This window comes from Protobothrops mucrosquamatus, unplaced genomic scaffold (assembly GCF_001527695.2).
Source record: "Protobothrops mucrosquamatus isolate PMUCROS unplaced genomic scaffold, P.Mucros_1.0 scaffold315, whole genome shotgun sequence".
NCBI lineage: Eukaryota > Metazoa > Chordata > Lepidosauria > Squamata > Viperidae > Protobothrops > Protobothrops mucrosquamatus.
In genome coordinates, this window is record NW_015386655.1 from 961857 (window position 1) to 987397 (window position 25541).

The 25541-nt window shown below is 43.1% G+C and overlaps 1 protein-coding gene across 1 annotated transcript in view; it reads left to right on the forward strand.

Annotated features, from left to right (window-relative positions):
- Positions 1 to 21677: 21677 nt before the first annotated feature.
- The window catches only part of FLNA (filamin A), a 63539-nt gene continuing 59675 nt past the window's right edge, over positions 21678 to 25541 (forward strand). Inside the window, exon 1 of the mRNA XM_015815116.1 lies at positions 21678 to 22074. Within this exon, the coding sequence (XP_015670602.1) occupies positions 21678 to 22074 (397 nt within the window). The remainder of the gene's footprint in view (positions 22075 to 25541) is intronic.

The window sequence follows — 25541 nt, forward strand, 5'->3', positions numbered from 1 at the left end:
ACATTTTTTCAGTGGGCCTCCTTGCTCAAGGACCTTAACTATTTCCTATTTTCCCCAAGGCCAGCACTGCCATTAGTAGAAAAAGCAGCTGCATCTGGCAAGGCATATCTTGCACCGGTAAAGAAATGGCAGGGGCTGATCTCTCAGGGTTGCTGTGAAGTTAAAATATGGATGACAAAAGAGGAAGATCGTGAATCCCAGGTTAAACTTCTGGAGAAAAAGTGAACTACAACTGCAGCCAGGGTGTAAATAAGACCATGATCAGTTTGATGCATGGAATGGGCACGGCGAAGGGAAAGCATGATTCCTATTGTCTAAGGCAGCAAAATGGCTGATCCTGCACACTCTTGTAAGAGATGGCCCCTCTCACCTTTCAAGTTTGAGAATAGTCAATTTCCAGCTTTTCTAAGATGAGCTGGCCTTCCTTACCTCCCAGTTGTTAGCAAAGGCTGATGACAAAAACGGATAGCATTGCCGTCTGTTCAAATTGGGAAGTTCAGCTATTGCAGCGTCACTGCAGCGTAAGTAGAGCTGGAGTCAGCCCCTTTTCCAGTCACTTTCAACCTTGTTGAACTTTGCTTGAAAGGGCAGTCGTCTGTGCAGTCATGCAGTGAACTTATTTGCTACAGCTCATGGTTGCTTCGTACAGGCCCAGGCATCAGACTTGAATGGAAAGCTGGAACCAAACCTCTAATAAGAGAGAAAGAAGGCCCTTCGGCCATTCATAGAAGGGGCCGCGAGATGGGGGGTAGGGAGCAATAGGAGCACACACACAAAATGCATTTCCCTCAGTCAGATGCAGCAGGGTGTGTCCCGGACTTCTCCTTCCCCACTTTGCCCTCCCATTCCTTGCAATCTGCTTCCTCCAGGGCAAGGAATTTTTTTTTTTTTTTAGCCTTTCAATCTAGACATTCAACCACAGGTCGGCCTTTGTGTGATACGTCTCTTAACAAGGAGCCCTGACATCCTGTCCGGACATGGGGCACAAATGGACTGCTCTTTCCCTTCCTCCCTAGCCCTGCGGTTAGTTAACGATATTCTCCACGAGTCAGAGAGGGGAAATATGCAGGGCCTCCAAGGATTGAGACCAGCCCAAAGGATCACCACATGGCTAGGCTCATAGGGAGATTATTAACAGCCGTGGGAGGTTTGACTTTCTTCTGGAGTTGGCTGGATTGATTTTTTTTTCCCCAGAATCATCTAAACCACTGTTTCCCAACCTTGGCAAATTTCCCGATGTGTGGACTTCCTGTCCCAGAATTCCATAGCCATCATGGCCATAGATGAGAATTCTGGGAGTTGAAGTCATACACCTAGAAGTTGCCAAGGTTATAAAACATTGATCTGAAGCACCATATATTCCCATATATTGCGGCAGGGGATTTAAAATAGTTAAACTGATTGCAGCAAGCTACTGTTTTCTTTCTGTGGGTTGCTGAGTAGATTACAATGAGCTGGGTTCTTGCCAGTCACATCCACTCAACCCACTAGAGCAGGGAGGCAAGGAATGTTGCAGGTCCCGTTCCCTAAGGAGATACATCTGGCGGGACCCAGAAGAAGGGCCTTCTCCGTAGAGGCTCCCTCCCTCTGGAACATCATCCCTCCAGAAATTAGACTGGCCCTCACTCTGTGACACTCTTTCGGAAGGTCCTGAAGACCTGGTTTTAGAGCAGGATGGAGCCCATTAAATGGCTGGTATGAGTGTGTGTTATGGCCGGGATGGGAGGTTATTATTTTATTATTTTTATTTTTATTAGTTTTCTTTTATATTGTATTTTTATTTCCTGTAAGCCACCTTGAGTTGCCATGAGTAGGTGGCAATATAAATTTTCCAAATAAATAATAAATCAATACAGGGGGATAGGATATTGACAACTAGTTTTATAAATCTCACCCTTCCAAGGCTACATTTCCTTAAGTCTGCAGCAGAACTACAGATTATTGGCCAAGCAATTTTGTTCTTTGGGGAGTCAAAAATAAGAAGCAAAATTATCCTAACCTTGATATTGAACCCCAGACTAAACTGGCTGAAAAAAATAAATATGATAGTAACTACACATTTGGTCATGATTTCATAGCTCTGAAAGCTGACATAAAAAAAAATCCAAACCAACATATCCTAACATGGTCTCACACCCTACACCATGGTTAAAAATCTCAATGGCAGCATTCACATGCTAAATCATACCCAAACATATAAAATGACAGCTCCTCACAATGAGTGAACCCAGCCATTTGTGAATAGCTTCTGATTATCTCCTACTGCACAGACCCAGCAATACTTACCCAACATTGACTGTTCTCATAAACAAAAATAAGAATGAATGGAGTTAATGGGAGACAATGGGATCACCACCAGGGCCATAGATTAAGCAGTACAATTAAGAAAAAAAATATCAGAAGAAAGCAAAGGCAAGTCACTTCCATAGCATGGATGTCTTCATGAGTAACTAGTAATCAGGAGCTGAACTCAGCTAAGAGACATGACATTACACAGTTTAACTGAATGACCTTAGGTTTGTACATATCTAAAAATTTACCTAATAATAGAAGAAGAAAAAATTGATGTCCATTAATCATTCCACAGTGTGCAGTTAGTAACATGCAATGTGATTATGCAAGGCTTACATCACAGACTGCTAGCTGTGTTAAGCTCTTTTAGCATTAGTTGATTGCCCACTGCTTTGCTTTGTTAGCAGTATTAAAGGGTCACCACCACTTTACTGAAAACAATAGTAAAACCAATGTTTTAAGTTACAAAAAAAAAGAACACACGCAATGGTTGGATCACTACTATGCCCCAAAATGAGAAGCATTCAAAGTCGTTTTAAGTTTTTAGCATCTTGAAAATCGACTTAGTTGAAACATAGCTAATATATTGAATAAGTATTAAATTATAAATTAAGGGGAGTTAAGGAATAACATTTGAAATGAAATACAGATAGTCCTCAACTTAAAACAGTTCACTTAGTGACTGTTCAAAGTTACGACACTGGAAAAAATGACTTAAGAGCATTTGTCACACTTGCGCTGTGTTGCACGTGTAATTTACATTCAAATGCTTGACAACTGACTCGGATTTATGATGTTTGCAGTGTCCTGGGGTCACGTGATCACCTTTGGCAACCTTCTGACAAGCAAAGTCAATGGGGAAGCCAGATTCACTTAACAAACGTGTTACTAATTTAACAACTGCAGTGACTCACTTAACGAATGTGGCAAGAAAAGTTGTAAAATGGAGCAAAATGTCACTTAACAAATTTCTCACTTAGCCACATACATTTTGGGCTCAGTTGTGGTTGTAACTTTTGGACTACCTGTAGAGAATCCTAATGTCAAATTCAATGAGAGAAGAAACCGATGGTCTGTGCTGGTGTTTATTTTTTCTGCTGGGCGCCAAAAATACAACTTTGGTCACTACTGGCCATCTCATGAGTGACCATATGGGTGCAATTATAATATTGCAAACAAGTCAGGCAGTTGTAATTCTTTATTTGCAGCCTCCCACAGGGAAATATTCAGCTTTTCCTTCTATCTAGAGTTCCAACTGAAACCTCCACACATCTGTTAGAACTCTTATAGAAAAGGACCTTATTTCTTAAATGAAAGATGGGACATAAATCTAATATACATCTGAGGCATGAACAGAACCTGTTTGGTCTGGTAGTTAAGGCAGGCTAGGAACTGGGAGACAGTGAGTTCTAGTCCTGCCTTAGGTATGAAAGCCAGCTGGGCGCCTTTGAGCCAGTCACTTTCTCTCAGCCCAACTCACCTCACAGGGTTATTGTTGTGGGGAAAATAGGAGGAGAAAGGTGTATTAATTGTGTTAGCCACTTGGAGATATTTATCAATATAATAAAGGTGGCAAATAAATACATAAAACTAAAAGTTGAGAAAAGCTTCTAAAAGTTTCTGTCATTTGACAAGGGAAATTCTTTTGTTGGCAGCTAACATTCAACCCTATAGCAAAAAGAAGAAACAAAGTGGATGGAATTGTTTTGACTATCACTTTACTTTGCAGAAGTATCCGTCAGTTCTGGGTTGGTGGAAAGCAGAAATCCACAGAAGGCAACAGGAAGGATTAGGAAATTAGAATCGAAAAGCAGTAACTGCAACATCTTTGATTTGGCATTAAGGTAAGTACTGCAGTTGCCTCAGGGGGGAAAAAAGCAACAAAAAAGTTTTGTTGGCTTTACATATTTCATTAAGTCATATTTTTTTAAAAAAATAAATCCCAATTGATTAGCTTCCACTTTTCTCTGGTCTACTGACTTTTCTTCCTGGTCCTGCCCCAGAGAGAAGTTTCTGACATGAAGCACTAATGAACAAGTCCCTCGCCTCAAAGTAGTCATTCACTCTTGTGTTACACATTGGCAATCCAGAAAAAAATACTGCACATTGATATCAGCAAACCGGGCTAGCAGGTCAGTAACAGAATTGTGCATGTTCGTTGTGGCTATTATTTTGCATTGTTCATATGCTTTTCACTTTATTAATTTTGATTACTTTGTGATTAAGTAAGATGAGCTCAAGATCCAAAGCAGACTATCAAGTCAAATCTCACCCCTAACCACACCCTTTGCTTTGTGTAAATTGCGGACTCTGGAGGCCTTGAAGGCTTGGCCACAATTCTGTGCACTTGGGTTGGTTAGTTAATTTTAGGTCATTCTCTTTCTATGGAGATTCTTCTCTAATTTCTTCCACACACCTTAAAAGGCTGTAGGTTTGGGGCGAAAACTACTGGCAGTGTTCCCTCTGCTGGGGCGAACACGCTTGGCAGTTCCCCAGGAAGTTAAGGCCATCCCTGCAGAGCCTTGAGAGTTGATTGGCTCTCTCCTCCCCGAGCATTTTAGGTTAGAGAGCTGACTCTGTGTGCAGGGGAAGAAAGCTGACTTATGCCCGAGTGGTATAGTCTGAATGTGATCCATAAGCCCTTACTTGCTCTTCTCCCCTCTCAGTGTCCTATTCCAGGGAGCTGTCATGTAGATAAACTATGCCTTTGGCCCAGCCCAGGCAAATAAAGTACCTGTTAACATGCCACAATGTGAAATAATGGCAGGCCAACACAACTGCTCTATGGTTATACACTTGGTATAGCAGAGAAATGCATGTATAAGAAGACCTTCCTCCACACTGTGAATTTCTGTCTCTTTTCCATTCGGGTCACAATTACTACCTCCCCACCCCAGAGTATTAGAAGGGGTGTGGAGGGCTGGGATGGTTCCCTTCATAATTCTGAAAGTTAACTTAAGATTCCTCATTTAACATTCCTTGTTTCTCTCACTGCCAGAATAGAACCTTTCCTCATTTTAGTAAAAGATAGCAAGTGTGAAGCTGGGAAGAGCCCTTTTCATGTATTTCTTCAGGCTCTGATGTATAGAGGTGACCTAGAACAGCTTGATTGGCATCCTCAGTGGGATGGAAGCTGATCTCAGGTAGATGCCAGGGAGTCTCCAAGTCCTCATTTAGAAATGTCAAGCTGGAAGCCTTGCTCTAATGCAGGGGTAGGCAACCTTGGCTCTTTTCTGACTCGTGGACTTCAACTCCCAGAATTCCTGAGCCAGCCATGCTGAGGGGACAGGGAGAGGTTTCCAAGCTGAGCCATGCTGGCTCAGGAATTCTGGGAGTTGAAGTCCACGAGTCATAAAAGAGCCAAGGTTGCCTACCCCTGCTCTAATGTCTTTACCCTAGATTGTCTTTACTGTCATTGCTATCTATACTAGAAGAATGTATGAGCGCATCTGAGGGCGATATGGAAGATCAAGGCACAGTTTAGCAATAGCAATAGCAATAGAAATTGCACTTAGACTTCTATACCGCTTCACAGTGCTTTACAGCCCTCTCTAAGCAGTTTACACAGCCAGCATATTGCCCCCAACAATCTGGGTCCTCATTTTACCGACCTCAGAAGGATGGAAGGCTGAGTCAACCTTGAGCCGATGAGAATCGATGTTTGATGCTTATGCTCAGTGCTGTGAAAAAGAGGAGTTTTTCAATCACTGCAGCTCCATTAAATTCTTTGCTGCTAAAAGTTTACTAAAATATTACCTTTAAATTATTGCTCCAAATAATTTCAAAGAGAAAGCAATTTGGGGGGTAGATCATTTATGGGGCAGAAATACCTGAACTGGATGTCCATCTTTCAAATGCAGCCTCCACTCTCTCCCCTCCTCCTTTATTCAATGCATGATCATCTTTTCCATTCTCAAACTGGCGGTGACATAGAGAAAAGCTTAAGGTTAGCTTAAACCGAAGGACAGGGGCAAGCCATCTCAAACTGATTTATGTAGCCCATAACGTGGGACTACAGCAAAGTCTGCCAGTGTGACCCTAAAATATTCTTCAAGCCATTCCCAACATGCAAATATGGTCATGCTGGTAGTGGCAAAGAATGTTACCAATCACACTTTGTACCATTTACGCTCTTCCATGCCTACATTCCTTTAAACTGACTGGTGAGCTGCTAAGCCTGCAGTTGGATTTGCAGCTTATAGTCTGTGATTCAGAACCCAATTTAACTATGCAATCCTTGACAGCCTTGGGGCAAGTAATTCTAGCTCAGTTACTTTGTCTGTGATATCCATATTAACGTATTGCCTCTACAAACAATCCTCAACTTACAACCACAGTTGGGACCGAAACATCCATTGCTAGCTAGGTGGTCATTACATGAGTCATGCCTGATTTTAATTGTTGTTGTTGTTGTTAAGCAAATCACGGCTTATTCCCTTATTAAGGGAATCACACAGTCACTAAGCAAATCCAGCTTTCCTCATTGACTAAGCTTGCTGGAAGTTGGCTGGGAAAGTTACAAATGTGACCCCAGGAAGCGGCAACCATCGTAAATACATGCTGCCTGCCAAATGTTGATTACGTGACAACAAGGACACTGCAATGGTCATAAGCATGAGGACTAGTAGTAAGTTACTTTTTTCAGTGCTGTCGTAACTTCAAACTGTCATTAAACGAATGGTTATAAGTTAAGGACTATCTCTAATAACTTGTCCACTTTCTCCATTCTAATTCATAGACCTAGATTAGACATGGATTAGATGCAGAGGGTTATAGTTTTTCAGAGAGAAACCCCAAAACTCCCCAACCAGCCAGTGCAGTCAGTACTGGCCTAGATGGACTAATGGTTTCATTTTGTATTAAATCATTGGTTCCTGCAATCCAATACAGGACATTTCACTTATGACCTTAGATAATTATCATTGATGAGCTGTTATACTGTAGTTCATTTATATAGTGTGATATATCAGAAGATGAGGGGGAACACTGATTTAAAATAGGAACAGGTAAACATGAATTTAAACTGATTCTGTAATAGCTGAGGATTAGGGATATATATCCTGTAAAAAAAAAGTTAGAGAAACTCTTTTTGTCATGGTTAATGGGATGTCAGGATAAGCCACAGATAATTAGATAACTTAATGGGAGGACACTATCCTGCCACTAACATTAAATAAGATTCAGATATCAGTCACCTTCCATGTTGGATACTTCATTTTATGTATAAGCTTCATTTTATTGTTCACCTCCAGTGGCAAAATCGATGGAATTGCAGATGGGAATGGCAGATGGGAAGCCTGACACATGAAGTGGGCACAGTTTACTGGAATTGAGTGGATTTATTACATACTCAGTTAGGAAGCTGCCTCATTCAGAATCAGACCAGCTTGGCTGGCTGAGGAATTTTGGGAATTTAAATCCACCCATCTTCAAGTGACCAAGGTTGAGAAACACTGCTCTAGTCTAATAGGGGTACTTTAGGATGGTTTTTTTTGTAGATGCTCGGAGTACTATTTTGTGGGAAGATGGAATATAAATTTAATGAATAAATAAAAGCCATGCACCTAATTGTAATCTGAAAACACCCATATAGAAATACCAACCAGTGTGCATACATACATAATACTCTGTGGCAATGGCATAAACTCAAGCATGCTGACTTCAGTATATGCATGCTCAACTATATATGTATGGTAAGGCTAGTTTCACCCTTTTAACATACAATGGCTGTTTTTCCGATATCAATATTGTTGCCTTATTTGGTCCAAAGAATATTTAAACTAGCAGAGTTTCTGTGCCAAGCCTTTATCAACTAAGACAGCACTCAACAGCTCCGGTTATGGTTGCCTCAGCAGCAACTTATCATCCATCTCGCAACCCCATTTCCTATTACTTATTTCTGGTCTCCAAATTTCTACTCTGGTCTCCACATTTCTCATCTGTTGGTCTTCTCACCCCTTTCTTGTGTAAATGAGTCATCCCATGGCAAGAATTGTGGGGACATCATGATTAAGCCAAAAACATTCCTGAGTTCATACTGGCCAAGTGGGGCAATCAAGCTGTAACTTTTTGCCCTTGTCAGGAAGGTCAGGCAAGGTCAATGGGTCGTGCTGAGGAGATTATAAACTTTCCCAATATTTAGATCAAGGAAGAAGGTCTGTAGATTGGAGTCTTCTCATCCAAGATGAGATGCTTGGGTGTTTGGTGAAGAAAATCTTGTCCTGTTTATGAACATGGGGCTGGTCACAGAACAGTTGCCCCATGCAAGCTTGGTTGAAATGAAGGGACCTGGTCCGTTCAAGACCTGACCAGTTGCTTGCAGTTGGTGCCCCAGGATCTGATCTTTTCTGCTCTTCTGGCCTTTCAGGAGCCTTCAGAAGACCATAAGCTGGAGGCGGCCACCTTACCTGGTTTCACCCCATCCCTTGTATCCCCAGCTCCTGGGAAGTCTGTCCTGGGTGGAGCTGTGGTTAATTTACCGACCTGTCCAGTCTCTAATTGGAGTTGGAGCCCCCTGCAAGGATTATCACAACTACCCCCTCCATTACTTCGGATCAGGGGCCGCACCTCTATGGGAGGGAGGTTTTGTACCTCGGATTTGTCTTGCTCTGAGCTCATCCCGGGGGCGGCGTCTGTCTCCCTCCTCCCTGCGACTCCCTCCATTTGTTGCCGTCGCCCCCTCCCTGCTCTCTCTTTCCTCCCGCCGACTCTGCTCTTTACCAATTAAGGCTTGCTGAGCCGCCCGCCCGGCCGGTGTCCTCCCGCCACCCCCCATCGCTCGGCCATTCCGTGCCGAACTCCGGCCCGAGACGTTCAGTCCGTCCGTCCGCTCCTCCATCCCTCCGTGGCGGCGGGGCAGACGGCTACGCCACAATCCCTGAGGATCCGTCGATCCGAAGAGGTGAGGAGGGACCCACGGGACGGAGGACGGGGAAGGGCGGAGGGACGAGGGGATCGCCGCAAGGTTGGGATGTGGAAAGGCAGACGGCGCGGGAAGAGGAAGCGGAGCAGGGATGGACGGAGGAGGGCGAGAAGCGGAATGGGAAGGGAAACGCAGGGGCGAGAGAGGTAGAGACTGGATGGCGGACCGAAGGGAAAGGATGGGGCGAAGACGGGCCGGAAGGAAGGAAGGAAGGAAGGAAGAAAGGAAGGAAATGGTAATGAGGGGACAGTGGAATAACTAGCACCTAGGCAGAGAGGATACTGGAGCTCTGGGAAAAGTGAATGTGGAAAGAGGGGATAAGAAGAGATTCCAGCTTCTAAGTCAAGGTTGAGAGGTTGAAGCTTATATTGCCTCTCTTCCTTAACACTCTGCTCGCAGTTGCCTGGTCCCTACTGGAGAGAGCAGGATCCCAGAACTTTATATGTATGGGCATTGGCAGATTTCTTCCCTCTCTTTATGGGCAAATGTAAGCATTGGAAAGTGTTCATTCAAGACTATGGCAATGTAAACGTTCTTGCACACACTGTCCCATCTGTATCATTTTGCCAAGGGGCTAGAAAATCACATCACACGTAAGTCAGGACTTGTGGTCAAACCCACATGAATGAGCCTCCTGCTGAATGTGGTAGCATGCCACAATTGCCATAGTCGCTTGACAGGATGATAGGATCAATCAGGTGATTAAGCACATATGCCCTGATAAATCAAAGATTCTCTTCTCCTCATGGATAGCCAGTTTGGAACTGTATGTGTGTCTGTTTAGAAAAAACAAACCGAGGAGACTAGCTGGGAGTTTGGGAGCCTGTAATTGTTGTAATGCGGTTGCAAGATTGCTCTCTGAATTAGTAGCTGAGAATATTGCTCAACAGACAAAGTTAGCAATCAGCAGAGGAGGTTACAATATCTATCCCATTGGATAAGCATGGCTTTGAAATCAGACAAAGCTAAGAGATGTGGATACTGAACAAGTAAAATGAAAATAGCTGCCCCACCACTATCACCATAGTCTTAGGTTGGATGTTATCTGTCAAGAAACTTTTCTCCCGAAATTCAACTGAAACTGTACTCCTGCCCATCTGAGCTTGCACAAAATTCCTTAAAAGAACTGTGTCTTCCTATGTCAGTACTATCTATTGCTTATCTTCACTGTCCTTGATGGATAGGAGATATAAATACTTGGAACAGTTTTTTAATCATTCTAGACTACAAAAAGAGTGTTAAATTATATCAAACTAAACTTAACTGCTATAAGTGATTTCTAATTATGTGCCCATCGTGCTTGATTGCATGACATAAAGCCTACATTTCTGATTGCTTTTTCCTATATGGCCATACAAAGGCAATCATATATTCTCTTGAGAAAATTTCTGAAAAAATGTCACCCACAAAATGTCACCCACAATATATCACAGTATTAGTCACAAAGTGCCACTTACCAACTGTCAGCTACAAATGTGTGGGGAAGACTAGGGTGAGGGATATATTTCAAAGCAAATTTGCTCTCTGTGAACATCTTGCTATACCATTTGGGAAATTCTTCATCTTTCTTTCCCTTATAACAACCCCTCACAGTAAATAAATAGGCTGAGAGATAGAAATTCATAGAGAGACAGTAAACATTGCTCAGAATCCAAGAAGCCACAATTCCAGCAAACTTGAAAAATGCTTTCCTTTAAACAGCCAAGTGAAAATCCTATTGCACATTAACAAATGTACCAAAAGCGTGTGGGGTTATGAAAGAAAAAAACAGAAGTCTTTTATGTGAGTCTGTACTTATGGACAACTTGGTTCCTACCTTTCCCAGTTCTCCAAATGCCATATTCAAGTTACCATACAAGGAAAATCTGTGGCTCTGATGCATATGTATTCAAAAACAAATCTTACTGCAATTCAAACATGATTGCCTCAGACCAAACCCCATTAAAGTGAATGATGGCTTTGAATTCTGGAAATAGTAGTACCTGGAGGGTGGCACATTTTTAAAAAGTGCACTAAGTCTTTTGAACACCATTAGCCCTAAGTGACATAGCCGAGTACCATAGAATACAGGAGCAGGAAGATGATAGAGATTATCCCCGCTCCCCTTCACACACAGCCCAATTGGAAAGGAATGCATTCCATAGTTAGCTGGGTTTGAGACCTTAAAATTCAAGACATCTAATCAGTCCAGCTACTTTAAATTATTTCAAGGAAGTCCACCTCCCAGGCCTCACATACACTGAATGACAATTCTCACTAATTCCAATGAACATGATATCTATAATCCACTCTGAATTATAATGGTACCTCGGTAGTCATCATTAATTGGTTCTGGGAGGCACAATGAGTACCAAAAACGAGTACTGGGACAAAATCTTCGCATGAAAATGGGTTGAATACCAATAGGTTGAGTTTCAAAGCAGTTGAGTACCAAGGTACCACTGTATATTATCCAAGGCATTCTAGCTTTCTGCTGAAGATCTTCAGGAACAGGATGGGTCCACCCTCAGTTCTGGTGAGGTAAAGCTTTATTGGCCACATTAATAGGCCTGAGAAATGTAATTCGGTGGCAAAAACCTGCACCTGCACAGGGGCCTTTGATGATGCCTTCTGGTGAACATCAGATGCGTTTTTAGCTTTTATTCTCTCCTTCCCTCCTTCCCTCCCTCCCTCAGAGAGAGAGGAGAGAAAGTGCCATTGTGAGGTAAGGTAGTTTTCCCTATTTGGTTCCTTCCAGAACTATCGGAATGACAGCTTCCAGAATCCCCAGCCAACATTCGGGGGAAGCAGGCTTAAGAAGTCTTTGCTTAGATCACTGAAGCCAAAATTCAAATCCCCATTCAGACAGGAAGCTGATTAGGTGTCTCTAAGCAGTTACTACCTCTCAGGCCTGTTCTAAGAACCAAAGGGTAAGGCAGATCCTACGTGCTTCTCTGAATTGGCTGAAGGTAAAGTCAGATTAAAACGTAACAAGAAAAGTGGGCCTGACTTTTTATACCATTATGCATTGGGGAATTGCAGAAAGGGGCACCCTATGACTTCTTTTGTGCCTGAAACAAGGCCCCAATTCATTCTAGGTAATCCACCTGCCATGGATATGGGCAGAATTCTATTGCATAACCTGAACAGAGATGACCCAAGACTTATGGAAGCATGTAGGTGCTCTCTAATGGATCCTCCCTGGCATCCTAAGTTTGAGGCACTTTCCTGAAATAACTTGCAATAAACTGCATCATTCCTGCAATTTTAATCAGTGTTTCGCTATCCTACTGTAGGTAAAGGTAAGCCATATCTTGTTTTAGCTTTGGGAAATACCACCACGCTGGCTCAAAGAATTGAATCAAGCTGCCTAAAATGGATAAGAAAGCAGTCAGTTTTTATATACCAAGCAACCTCATTGTAGTGTGAGAGAAAGTTGCTTTGGGAGACTTAAAAGCATGGCTATCATGGGTTCAGAATGCTTGTGTAAATAGTCCTTTGGCTTTATCTGTGGCAGGAAAAAATGTAGAATTCTTAATCATTTCTCTCTAGGGAATGTTATTTTTCAAGGCTATCAGTTGCCCTTTAATGCCCATAAGCTACATTACTATGTCCACATGCTGCTAGGAAATTAAAAGTAAAGCAATGCATTCCCAGCACAGCCATTTCCCTCACCCTTTTATTTTATGCTTATAAGGGAAATGGAGATTCCTAACATGGAATCAGAAGCTAACATACAGAATCAGAAGCTGTGAATTATTCCAGGTTAAATTAACTAGAAAAGTGAAAACTGTTTTTCCTATCTTGAAATTTGAGGACTAGCTCATCATCTTTGCCCCACCCTTCATTAATTAGGGTCTTCTCTCATGCACACCATCCCCTCCCCATCATAGCTGTTAAAAATCTCCCCTTTCTTAGCTGTAACCATACATACGTTTTGTATGTACACATAAAATTTGATTGTGCCTCTTTCCTCTGTGGACGTCCTTCAGTCCTGCCTTCTTGCCCACTGCTCCATCCCCAACCCCCAAGCCCCTGGGGAGGGTCGGTCTAGTTATTTTAAAAACCCAAAGAAATGAAGCTCTCCAAATAAGGGGAAAATATGAAGACGGGTCCCTAAGCTTGGAGCTTTAGAAGAAGGGGGGGCACATTGGGAAAGGAGGCAAGCCTACCACCTATTGGTGAAACTGTGGAACTGCAGGCATCTTTTTAATAACACACACATCCCATCCCTCCCAATCACACACAGACACACCTTTTTTTTAGAGAATCCAATTGCTCGGCTGCCACTGCCTCCAAACACAATGGTCCGGGAGGGGGGAGAAATGAAAACTCCCCTGTGTTTATTTTCTGTAGCACAAGGCCATATTTTTCCCTCACTCATCATGAATGAGAGACACTCCCAATTGCTGAGGGGGCTGCCTGGCAATCAGACAGAGGGAAATAATCACTATTCCATATGTTATTATTGAATTCCCACCCCAATGCAGAGAATGGTCCTTGTGTCTTTCTGATACCTGACTAAAATGAAGAAAGTTGGCTCACAGGAGCAGAGCAGGAATGACAGCCCACTGCCCCACAAGCCACTGTAGCCAAGGTCTGCAAAAACATGCTGCAATCTGAGGCAGGAAATCTAACGAAAAAGAAAAAGTAGTACTAATTAATTAATTGTGCTAACTTTCCTTAACTGAACTTAAACCTGATGTTGGGGAAAACTCTGCTTTGCTTCGACCTCTATGCTTAATTGAGAATATCTTACTCACAATATCCACTCATGTGCTAATGCCCCAGCTGCAAGAGTACCTTCAGCTGTTTTTTTAGGTTAGCAGACTCCTTAAGAGTTGCAAAGAGTCCTTCTGTATCTGAGAGGGTAGCTCACACTCTTTTGCAATAATGGAAATGACGTTAGACTCCAACTCTCAATATTAAAGAAGCTTCACACAACCTAAATGTGGACCCCCAGTGGCCTCTGTATTTCTTAACAACTCTGCAAATGTTAGAGGCAGCAAAATGTCACTGGCTGCTATTAAAGACACATATTTTAGATAGTTGCCTGGAACTCACTTCTCCAGAACAGAGTTTCACAATCTCAGCAACTTTTAAGATGTGTGGACTTCAACTCCCAGAGTTCCCTGGCCAGCATGCCTGCATGCCAGAATTTCCCAGCCAGCAGAATTCTGGGAATTGAAGTCCACGCATCTCAAAGTTGCTGAGGTTGAGAAACACTGTCCTAGAGCTTTATGAGAATTCCAAGGAGACCATATTTCAGTGTGTAACTACTCTTATACAAGTAGGTAGCAGAAAAAGCCTCCATGCAAATAAAAGCGGCTTTTTAAACTACAGCAAAATTTTAAGGCCTTGCCCTTAAAATACGGCAAGGCAGCTGTCAGATACATGTTTGATTTTATCGACAGGATACTATAAGTGTTGGGGAGTCGAATCCATCAGAAAGTTCTCCAGTTAAAGTTACTCATTTCAATACAAAACTGTATGGGAAAATTATTCATATGATCTTGAGTGGTCATAGCATTAGTGGAACTAATTTTATTTATTATAATTTAAACTATGAGCTAGCTTTGTGTAATGGTTAAGGCAGCAGGCTAGAAACCAGGACTTTGTGAGTTCTATCCCACCTTAGGCAAGAAGCCAGCCTGTGTAACCTTGGGTTGGTTCCTCCCCCACCCCCTCCCCAGGAAGCAAGCAAGGACAAACCACTTCTAAAAAACCTTGCCAGAAAAATTGCAGGGATTTGTCCATGCAGTTGCCAGGAGTCAACATTATCTTGAAGGCACCAAAAAACAAGGTGCCTTTTTCTCCTGAAGCTCCCAAACACCTGTAGCAGATTGATCTAAAAGTAAGTGACAATAAGAGCAAGGTGCTGGTATCATGTTCTGGATGGATTCTCTTTAGTGAACAGAAATAAATAGGTGAGCTGTTTTAAAATATAGCAATATAATAATTGTTTTCCACAGTCTGTTGCTTGGGGATAATAATTCAAAGGCACTAGTTTCATAAAGGTTAAAGACTACTGCATGGATCTCTGCTTCATGAAAAAACAGATTTTCAGGATATCTAGATTATTTTCTTCATAAAAACAGTGGATTGGATGGGGATATGCACACGATAGGGTAGAATTATGCTGATAGGAAGTGCTTAATTCCTGAAAGCTTCCATTTAGTTGTTTGGAGAAAATCAAGAATTAAGAAAGAAAGTAGATTGTAATTGGGAATAGATATGTTGTTCTGTTAAATCTACTTCAGATTCTATAGATTTACCTTTTATTCCATTGGCAGAGCTTCTGTTAAAATGGCAGTTGTGTCATTGATGACCAAGCAATGCTTTTTTCCATACATTTCAATCCTTCTATTCAAATAATCACAGAAAGGACAATGTTTTGTTTAGGTAAAATTCACATATAGTTCTACATGTATTATGTATACTCCAAATCCAGACAAATGACTGTGTGCATGTGGAATTGCATAATCCAATTTATTTGAGTAGTAGTCTCTATAGGGAATGGTGTATATTTGTGGAAATGGCTAGGTGTTCCAGCAATAAATATAGAAATCGAATCTTTCCCTTACAGGATCATCACCACTTCCACATTGATTGGAAGGAACAATTCTTTAACCAAGTCTGAACTATTCACAACTGCAAACTTATGTGTATGCTGCTACTTAGCTTATCATTTAATATGTGCTTATTTGGTAGTAAGTCCCAAAGAACTCAGTGGGAGGTATGATTGTTTTTACAGGATTGCACTGCTAAAATATGCTGCACAGAATATTTGGTCCCATGATGATACAGACAGACTCTCATAAACAGAAAAACAGTTGAATCTATACAGAGGGAGACAGGAAAACAAGCTTGTTCTCCTTTAGGTGTGATGCATGTATTTTCTTTCCATCTCCCTCATTAAAACCCAGATGCTATAATAATCATAATGTTTTTGTAGCAGGTTTACAATCTGTTAAAAGGGACTTGCCAAATCTAAGACTCTTCCTCCCCAGTACTGTAGTCTCTGTTATTTTGCTAAACTATGGTTTTAATAGCGACTATGATCTATCCTAAGTATATATTGAGTTTGTATAGTATGATTAACTGATTGAACCGAGGTAAGCATTCAATTATTTAGTTATACATAATTGTGTCTTATCAATAATCTTACTAATAATATTACTTTATATTTATCTTTGATTTACAACCAGAAATTCAGCATTTCTTATTGGGCAATAGTATCCTGTGCGGAGCTGTGTCACTTCCCTTTCTGAAGCCATCCTGACTCCAATACAGGTAGTCCTTGACTTAACAGTTCAATGGCACTAAAAAAAGTGACTCATGACCATTTTTCACATTTACGACCATTGCAGCATGCCTGTGGTCACATGATCAAAATTCAGACGCTTGGCAACTGACTCGTCTTTATGACGGTTGCCACATCCCGGGGTCGTGTGATCACCTTTTGCGACCTTCTGACAAGCAAAGTCAGTGGGAAAGCCAGATTTGCTTAACAACTGTGTTACTAACTTAACAACTGCAATGATTCACTTAACAGAAGTGGCAAGCAAGGTCGTAAAATGGTTGTATGTCTCGCTTTAACAACAGAAATTTTGGGCTCAATTGTGGTTGTAAGTTGAGGACTACCTGTAGCTGGAGTAAGGAGGCATCGTCACCTAGAGAAGTAAGATGCTCAGCCTCTATGCCTCCAGTTGGAGAGTCAAAACAGCCTGCTTCACCTTCTTCAGCTGCCTCATGTCAAGAGGACTATCTTCTGAACATGCAAAGTCAGTAAATTAGTTGATTAAGTGCAGGAGAGTGACTCCAATATGGTGTCTAGAAGCAGAAACCACAATAAAGGAGCACTTCTAAAAAAGGTTTGGTTAACCCAGGATTTCCTAACCGTAGCAACTTTAAGACAGGTGGACTTCAACTCCCAGAATTCCCCAGCTAACCAATTCTGGGAGTTGAAGTCCACTTGTCTTAAAGTTGTCAAGCATTGTTTGAGGCTTCATACAAAGCTAACAAGCAAATCACTAATACCTTAGTCGTGTCACTTCCATCCGATGCACGCACATGTATATCCATACATAGTTGCAGGATAGGAATAGTACCTTATGGGCCTGCAATCATGTGAAAACATTAATACTTGATTACTTAATATGCTCAATAAGCACTAAGTAGTAATGAAAGACCTGAGTGGAATTTGGAGTTATTGTCTGCAAAGAAATCAGCTGTGTGTGGATTTTATATCTCAGGCCTTTGGGGGGGGGGGAAGGCATGCATAGAGGCACTAAGTATTCAGAGAGGTTGAGAATAAAAGACAAAGGTGAGCAAACTACTGTATAATAATTCCCTATTTGGTATAATAAATACCAAAAGGGAGTGTTTTCAGATGCTTTCCCTGCCTTAATCAATTTCCTTCTCTACTGTTGGGGGGGGGGGGGAAATAATGTGTAAGTACATAGAGGAGCCTTTAGGCTGCTACTGTATTGCAAATACCATGTGCTCTGTATTATTTCAATATAATTAATAACCTTGTATAATGACTAAGGTTAGATTTTCCTGCACTATAGAAGATAAGAATGAATGATTTGCTTGAAACTCAGTTTATTCTGGGCTCAAAGACAGAGCTCACTCATTCATCCCCATTATTACTTTGACAGGAAATGTAATGGAATCAAAAATGAATATGTTTTGTTCTTTTTCTGCAAAACTGGAACAGATGCCTCTGTTCCTTGTTTGCCACTGCTTTATTATTATTTATTAATTTGGTCTAGTAGTTCAGGCACCAGTTTAGAAACTGAGAGACTGAGTTCCAGTCCCTCCTTAGGCAAGAAAACTGGCTGGGTGACTTTGGGCCAGTCACTTTTTCTCAGCCCACAAGGTTGTTGTTGTGGGGAAAGTAGGAGGAGAAAAGACTATTAGGTATGTTTGTTGCCTTGAGCTATTGTGTGGGTAATCTATAATTACATTCACAGCCTGGTGGAAACTTAATTCAAGACAAGGACCTAAGAGTCAATTATTATGATAGCGTCTAAGTATATAGGCAGATCTGAGCAGGAAGATTTTTTTGTAAAATTAGGATGTTCAGTTCTGGTGAATGCAACATTTCCCGATATTGAGAGAGTCATTTAGATATTGCTCCGAGGTTCCCATTTGCGATTGGTGTAATAACGGATTTATTTTTCCATAAACGTTCAGCTTTATCTGCAATTCCCAGTATTTTGTAATTTTCCCCCTCAATCCTAGCATTACTTCATCTAGCAAATGATTATTATTCTACACTTGTATACCGAGTGATTAGTATTAGTATTGTTATTATCAGTCTAAGATTGAAGGGAGACCAAAGTTTGCCAGGGTCTATTTGTTTCAACGGCAGTATGCTGGTGTTAGTTTATTTTTCTAGCAACCAGACATTTGAAAATTATAATAAAGAAAAATGCCACTAGGTGTGCACTGATTTCTGTGTCTGTTTTCACTGAGTAACATCTCTAATGTCAGGAGGGAAAAAAATCCAAAGTTTAGAGCAGAGATGGGGACTTTGTGGCCTTCCAGATGTCTTAGAGTAGACTAAAACAAATCTATCTTGTCAACTCCAGCTAATATATAGCCAGTCTCTGGAAGAATTGGAAAGCTAGACAGTCTCCCTCCTACTTTAGAAGATCTCACTTTTGAGCCTGAATATATTTAATCAATGATTTTTCTAGCTTCCAATCCATATATTAATTCGTCTGCTTTGACCACCACCACCACCACCCACCCTTCAATATAGTCCTTTCACTTAAAGGAAGTGCCAGGATGAAATGATGAAAAACAAGCTGCAACAAAATGAAACATTTCAAAACTGAGCTCAGAAAGTTGGGTGTGGTTTCTATGAACCCATCGCAGCCACTTTGCTGAATCATGACTATATAAAGAATAAGTAGAAGAACCAAATGTAGGCCAATAGAGGGCATTCCTGGGCAGCACTTTATTCTTTCTTCAAAAAATCTGGCTGATTCAACAATCAGTTCTTGTACTTTCTTGCCAACTAACAATTTGTTGGCTGTCAAAATCCTGCCAAAGTCCTGGAAATACTCTATCAGAATAATACGTTGGGTTGAAGCTGGTATCTCCTAGGCATTTTTTATTTTTTTTTGCTCTCCAAAGAACATTGTTCCATTCTGGTGGGCACAGGTTCAGACATGTTTTGGTGGGAAATGCTAATCCCTCCAAATGTTCAACAAATTAATTGGACACAATCTACCAGCAAAGCTTTCATCTTTGGCGGCATAGAAATAAGTGACAGGCCTCAGCCTCAGGCGCCAACCATTAGTAATAGAGCTGCAGGGGTGTTTTTTGTTTTTTTTTGCAAGCAATAGTGACTGATCACGCAAATCAAGATACTGTTACAGTTTGGATGTTCCAATCTAGTCCCCCCCCCTCCAAAAGAGTTGGTACCTTTAAATGTGTTAAAACTACAAATATCAGAATTCCATTGGCCCTGATTTTTGAGAATGCAGGAGCTTATCATTCATCACATCTGGAGGGGGATCAGCATGTGCAGGCTGTCCTAATCTGTGCATGTGTGGGTGTGTGCTTGAAAGGACTACACACTTTCAGAGGCACCCTATTGCACAATTAGAGCTTTGAACAAAACCAGATACTTCTTCTGAGAGGCTCCTTAGTCATTGCCCTTAGCTATGCTAGCCTTCCTGCCTGCTTGCAGATTAATTGCATGTATTTGTGTGTCGAAGTGAGAGAAAGCCGCGAGAAGGGTGGTGATGACAAGACGAGACTGGCCCTATTGCAGTCTTGTGGAAAGAGGGAGGAGGGCAAGGCAGAAAGAAAGACAGCTTCTTCTTCTTAGGTATATTCGACTCAGCTGAAGGAGACACAGCCAGACTGAGACAGGTAGATTCTTCAGCTCACACCTGAATTGGGTTTCCATTGCTGGGGGCGGGATAGGTGAGGACAGGAATCGTGTTTCATGAGAGAGAAAAAATGAGGCAGCTCCTATTTGATCAGTTAGTATAGGAATTTGGGAGAGGCACTAGCACAGAAGGGTTCCTCCAAGCACCTTTCCTGGTTTGGGATAGGACATGGTCTGCCTCAAACCCACCTAAATGCTTGATCTCTTGGTGTTTCCCTAGCTGGCAAGTTTGGGTATCTCTGTGTACCATAGTCACAGTTTGCAGGGCAGTATATGCTGTATTTCACCTCTGGTTTGTAGCTGAACAGTAAAATAAGCTTTTCTGGCAGGCTGTTCTGCCATATTCCTCGGAATTTGACCCCCTCTTCTCTCCCTCCCTCCCCCTCCCCCCAATCTACCGGCCTTCAAAAGTCCCTGGATCATTTGCTTTGAAGGGTGAGAGGGGAGGATTAAATTTGCCATTCGTTTCCCATCCCACCCTTTTTCCCCCTGCCCTTTCATCTGTTTCCCCAGAGTGGAAGAAAAAGTGAAGGTGGGGTGGTTGGATCAGCGTCTGGCTTGTGAGTCACCTTGTCTGGCTCAGGCTGGAATTCCCGCCTCTTTTTTCTCTGCTCCCCTACTTCCTCATCCCCCACTACCCCAGCATGTACCATCCTTCAAACCCTAGTGTTACAGAAGGGGCTGTTCTGCTTCTCCCAAAACCTTTGCAGCATTATCTTCCTAATCTATACTCTAGCCAGCTGTCCCGCCCACTCCTGTTTTCAGTAGGTACATCTTAAGTTATCCCATCCAGCTTCTTGCCGCTGATTTTCCCTGAGGCCAGCTTTCAGGGGTTCTCTAAGCGATGACAATTGTGCCTTGTTTGCCACTGTTTGTTCGGTTCAGAGGTACACTGCCTTGAAATATAGAAGTTCAGTTCAAGATTGCCAGCCAACCGACAATTTAGCGGTAAATCTTCCCTCTTACTGTATTCCTTTTTCGGCCCACTTGGTGAGGGCTCTCCCCAATCAGGCGCTTTCCAAAATCCCCATCCAGAGCGACCTGTGGCCATTCGTGCTAGAAATTAAAGGCGCTAAAGGGAAGATAACAGCATGGAAAAGGCTGATACGATGTTTAACCAAAAGTACCCGTTTGATTATCATAGAATTTACTTGCATGTAAGTGCGTACAGGATTGGAAAAATCTTTGCTTTTGACTTTTTCTCTGCATCCCAAGTCGGTCGCTGTAGGGACTCACGCTTGCAGCTTTTTTTTTTTTTTACGCTGCTGGGTGATTTGATATCGAAATAATCATCTTTTTTTTTCTCCCTTGCAGCTCTAGGTTTATGAACTTTCCAGCCTGTTCCTCTTTGTCTTTGCTTGCCTCGGGGCAGTTACTTGTTCGAGGAGGGGGCTGTACCTTCCCAGCACACGCCCCCCTCCTCCTCCCATAAATCTCGCCTTCCGCTCCTGACCCCGCCTGGCTTAATTATCCCCCGCTCCTCTTGTTTCCATCTGCAGGATCCTGCGCCTTTAAACGCGGACCCAACCCACCCAAGCGCCGGGGTCCCACCCACCCTCAAGCCCAGTTAAAATGAGCGGGTCTCAAGCGCGACTCCATCAGGCCGCAGGAGCGGGTGCAGTCAGCGGCGGCGGCGGCGGAGGTGCCGGCGGTGCCCAGGGGGAGGTCGCTGCCGAGATGCCGGCCACCGAGAAGGACCTGGCAGAGGATGCGCCCTGGAAGAAAATCCAGCAGAACACCTTCACGCGCTGGTGCAACGAGCACCTGAAATGCGTCAACAAGCGCATCGCCAACTTGCAGGCGGATTTGGGCGACGGGCTGCGCCTCATTGCCCTGCTCGAAGTGCTGAGCCAGAAGAAGATGGGACGCAAATACAACACGCGTCCCACCTTCCGGCAGATGCAGCTGGAGAACGTGTCGGTGGCGCTGGAGTTCCTGGAGAGAGAGAACATCAAGCTGGTCTCTATCGGTAAGTCCTGAGATGGGCGGGATGGAAGGGTTTTTGCCCGGGAGGTCGTAGGTATTTGGGACGGTCACGGGTGGGGAGTATCGAAGGGGAACCTAAGCCGGCCCTGAATAAACATGGCTACAGGGAAAGGACATTGGAAGCATCGGGAAAAGTTTTCCCAGTAGAAGTGCGGTGAAGACTGGGAAAGTGGCTGGAGGGGCGGGGGAGGGATCGCGTTGTTCTCAGTTGGCGAGGCCCAGGTGCGGAGGGGAGGGGCGCGCTTTGCAGCCCCTCCCGCTTAGGGGTGTGTGATCCTCAGGCTGGCGGGATGTTACTGGCGGGGGGGGCACCCGGGGGCGGGGGGCTTCCTTGAAAGCAGGGGGACCGTGTTTGCTAAACGGGGTGCTGCTGCTTTCTGGAGAAATGGCTCGCTCGGCCGGGGCCTGTTTTAGGGGTGGGGTTGGCGTTACGACGGCGCATCTGGGCGTGGTGAGAAGGCAGTGGCCCACTCCGTTTCTGTCTTTTTTCTTCTTTTTTTTAAAAGGCCTTTTTAAAGGCCTTCCTCCTCCTCCCCCACAATCACCCCCGAGGCTTCATTACCGCCCCCCCCGAAGGTAATGAGTTTCTTCCCGGGCCGGCCTCCGTTTGCCTTGGGCTCTGGGACAGTCTAATAATTCATCCCTGTGTTTCTAACCTTTCTGGCCTGGCACACCTCGGCCCTCTCGCTCTGCTAGGGAAAGGCCCGTTAACTACTTGGAGGCGGGCGGAGTGAGGTTTGGGAGGGAGGGTTCCACGCTTCATCTGCTTTTGATTCCAGAACCATGGTCGATTTCCCCTTGCGCTGCCCCCTCCTTTCTTTTCCAGTCCTCCCCCCTCCCCTTCCCTTTGATCTTCCCTCCTGCCAGACGGCGGAGAACAAAGTTAGAAACTTGCAGCCACAGAGAAAGGGCGGGTCGGGGGGGGGGGGAAGAAAAGATGTGCCTGAGCCTCTAGGTTTGGAGGCTGCACTGATAGCTCCTGGGAAGCCTTTAGTCAGACCTGCAATGCCTTTTTTGTGTGTGTTTCTACAAGGTCAGTACTCCAGTTTGGCCTGACTAGCAGCCCTTGGAGGCCTGGTGCTGCTCTCTTGCAGCCACAATAGAATCTCAGCCTGTAATATTGGGCATGGCTGCCTTCCAGGGAAGGAAGGAATTGGCTTGAAGCATGTTTTTTTTCTTTCTTTCTTTACCATTGGACCTTACTGCAGGGTGGGAAGCCTGTGGTCCATCCTATGCTGCTGGGCTGAAATTCCATTGAGCCTTAGATAGTGTGGGAAAGAATGATGACTCTTCTGCCCACTAATATTTGGCAAGCCACTGATTTCCTATCTTGTCATATCAAAGAGGCTAGAAGCTGTAGCTTAAAATAGATCCCCCAACTACTCTGGGCCACTGGGAGAAAGACTATGCCTAAAACTACTGGCAGCTTCCCATAAACCTTATATGTGGAAGGAAATGGGGCTAAACTGCACTCAGGCTGCCTATTTTGCCTTGCACTTCTAGACTACATGGGGCGGGCAAACTAGTTTATGGTGACTTGTATGTAAAAATTGATATAAAAGGGGTTGCTGCTGCTCTCTGCCATCTGTAGCTGGCTACATCTCCTCTACCTCCTGCTGGAGTTGGCTTCTGGATGATGCTGAATTTTGCCAAGCAATTAAAAGGAGGCAATATCTGACTCATTGATCATTTAATGTTTGAGCTGTGCCCATGATCGGCAATGTGGAGGAGGTGTATCCTGAGCAGCTTTGCTCTGGCCCAGGCTGTTAAACAAGTACAGGAGATTCTGAACTTAGTTGGACAAAAGAGCTAATGAACAGCTTATTGGCATAAGTGCCCTTGAATATTCTGTTTCTCCAAAAGAAATTAGCTTGTTATCTATATGCTATGCTTCCTTCTATGTCCCCAGTGTTTTTTAAGTCAAGATGATCAATTTTCTCCTTGGCTACTGCTATCTCTTCTGAGAAAAGGAATATGGAGGATTGCTGAATCAAATATTCAGCAATCAAATATTACCCTTGTCTAGATTTAATGCTGAGCAAGGTCCATAGAGCTTCCTCTTCACCATGACACTGAGGAAGGTGCTTAATGTGGCTTATAGGGGCTCTTGGACCACATTTCCAACTGGTGACCATATTGGTTAGGAAGGCTGGAAATTCAATATCTTTTTGGAAGATCATTGTTTTCCATTTCTAATCTAGAGCAGCCTAACCTGAAGTGTGATGGGAGTATACCACCCATATTTTCCAAAGTCCATACCTGTTAGGCAGTATAGTTGAATATAGCTGGGGCCAATGAAGGGTGGGTATAGTGTCTAGACTAGTATAGGAAAAGAGCTCTGCAATATTTCTGGGAAACCTCGAGCTTCCTATACATTGCTTAAGGAGAGCTTGATTTTATAAGGCTTCTCTTGACATGGCTTAGCTGTACTGTTACAATCTCAGTTCTACAATGCACCTTATCTCAGCAAATTAGGACCGTAACCTATCCAGCGATTCTCTGTCCACAACCCTAGTTCTGCAGAAACTGGGCCACATTTATTTGCTCAATCTATGACTCCCTTCACAGATTTTTGAAGTTCATGGTGAAATTGGGTGGATAAAGCATAAGTCACGGGTGGCAACCTCGCGATGTCACGTGACATGTGATGTATCGTGACTTTTTTCCCATTGCCGCCAATGGGGTGGGCGCGGTTTTGGCGTGACACATCTGGCCCGTGGGCCGGCAGTTTGACACCACAATAAGTGATGAAAGTTGAGTTTTTAGATGCTATTTTTGTAATGGTTCAAGCCTGGGATACCTCCCGAGTTATTTTTTTTTTCTTCGTGCTTTTCCAGTTCCTATTTTTTTAACTTTTGTTTCTTCTATATTTTACAATGTAACTTTAAATAAATAATTTAAAAAGAATAGGGCAATTCCCTATTTGATTAAGACCCTGACTTTGCAAATATATGAAATTGGGTAATACAGGGTTAGCTCTGAAAGACACTGATTTGTAATTCATGAGACTTAAGAAATAATATAAAGAAGAACAAAACCAGCCAATTAGGCTTGCATGGATGAACTAGTGGCTGCTGTTGGCAGAGGGTGAAACTTGCAATTTGAAGCCTTATGACAAATATACAAAGCACTATTGAAAGAACACCCTTGGTAGACCGCTCTGAAGCAATTTATATCTGCATTTGAGCTTGCCCAACACCACCATTCTGGAGGGCTGTTGTAGTAAATTTGCTACATACTGTATGAAGCAACATAAACAGTTAGGATCAGCAGCTCTAAAGTAGTCTTCTGCTTGAATAGGGAGGGGGAAGGAAAACTGTCTTCTCTCCCAAATTAGGAATGGGGATACTTAATGGGAAACATTTCTGTTACTAACTGGCCCTGGTCCTGCTAAAAGATGTAAACTGGGAATTAAGGGAAGTTGAGCCTTGCAGTTTGATGTACTGAATC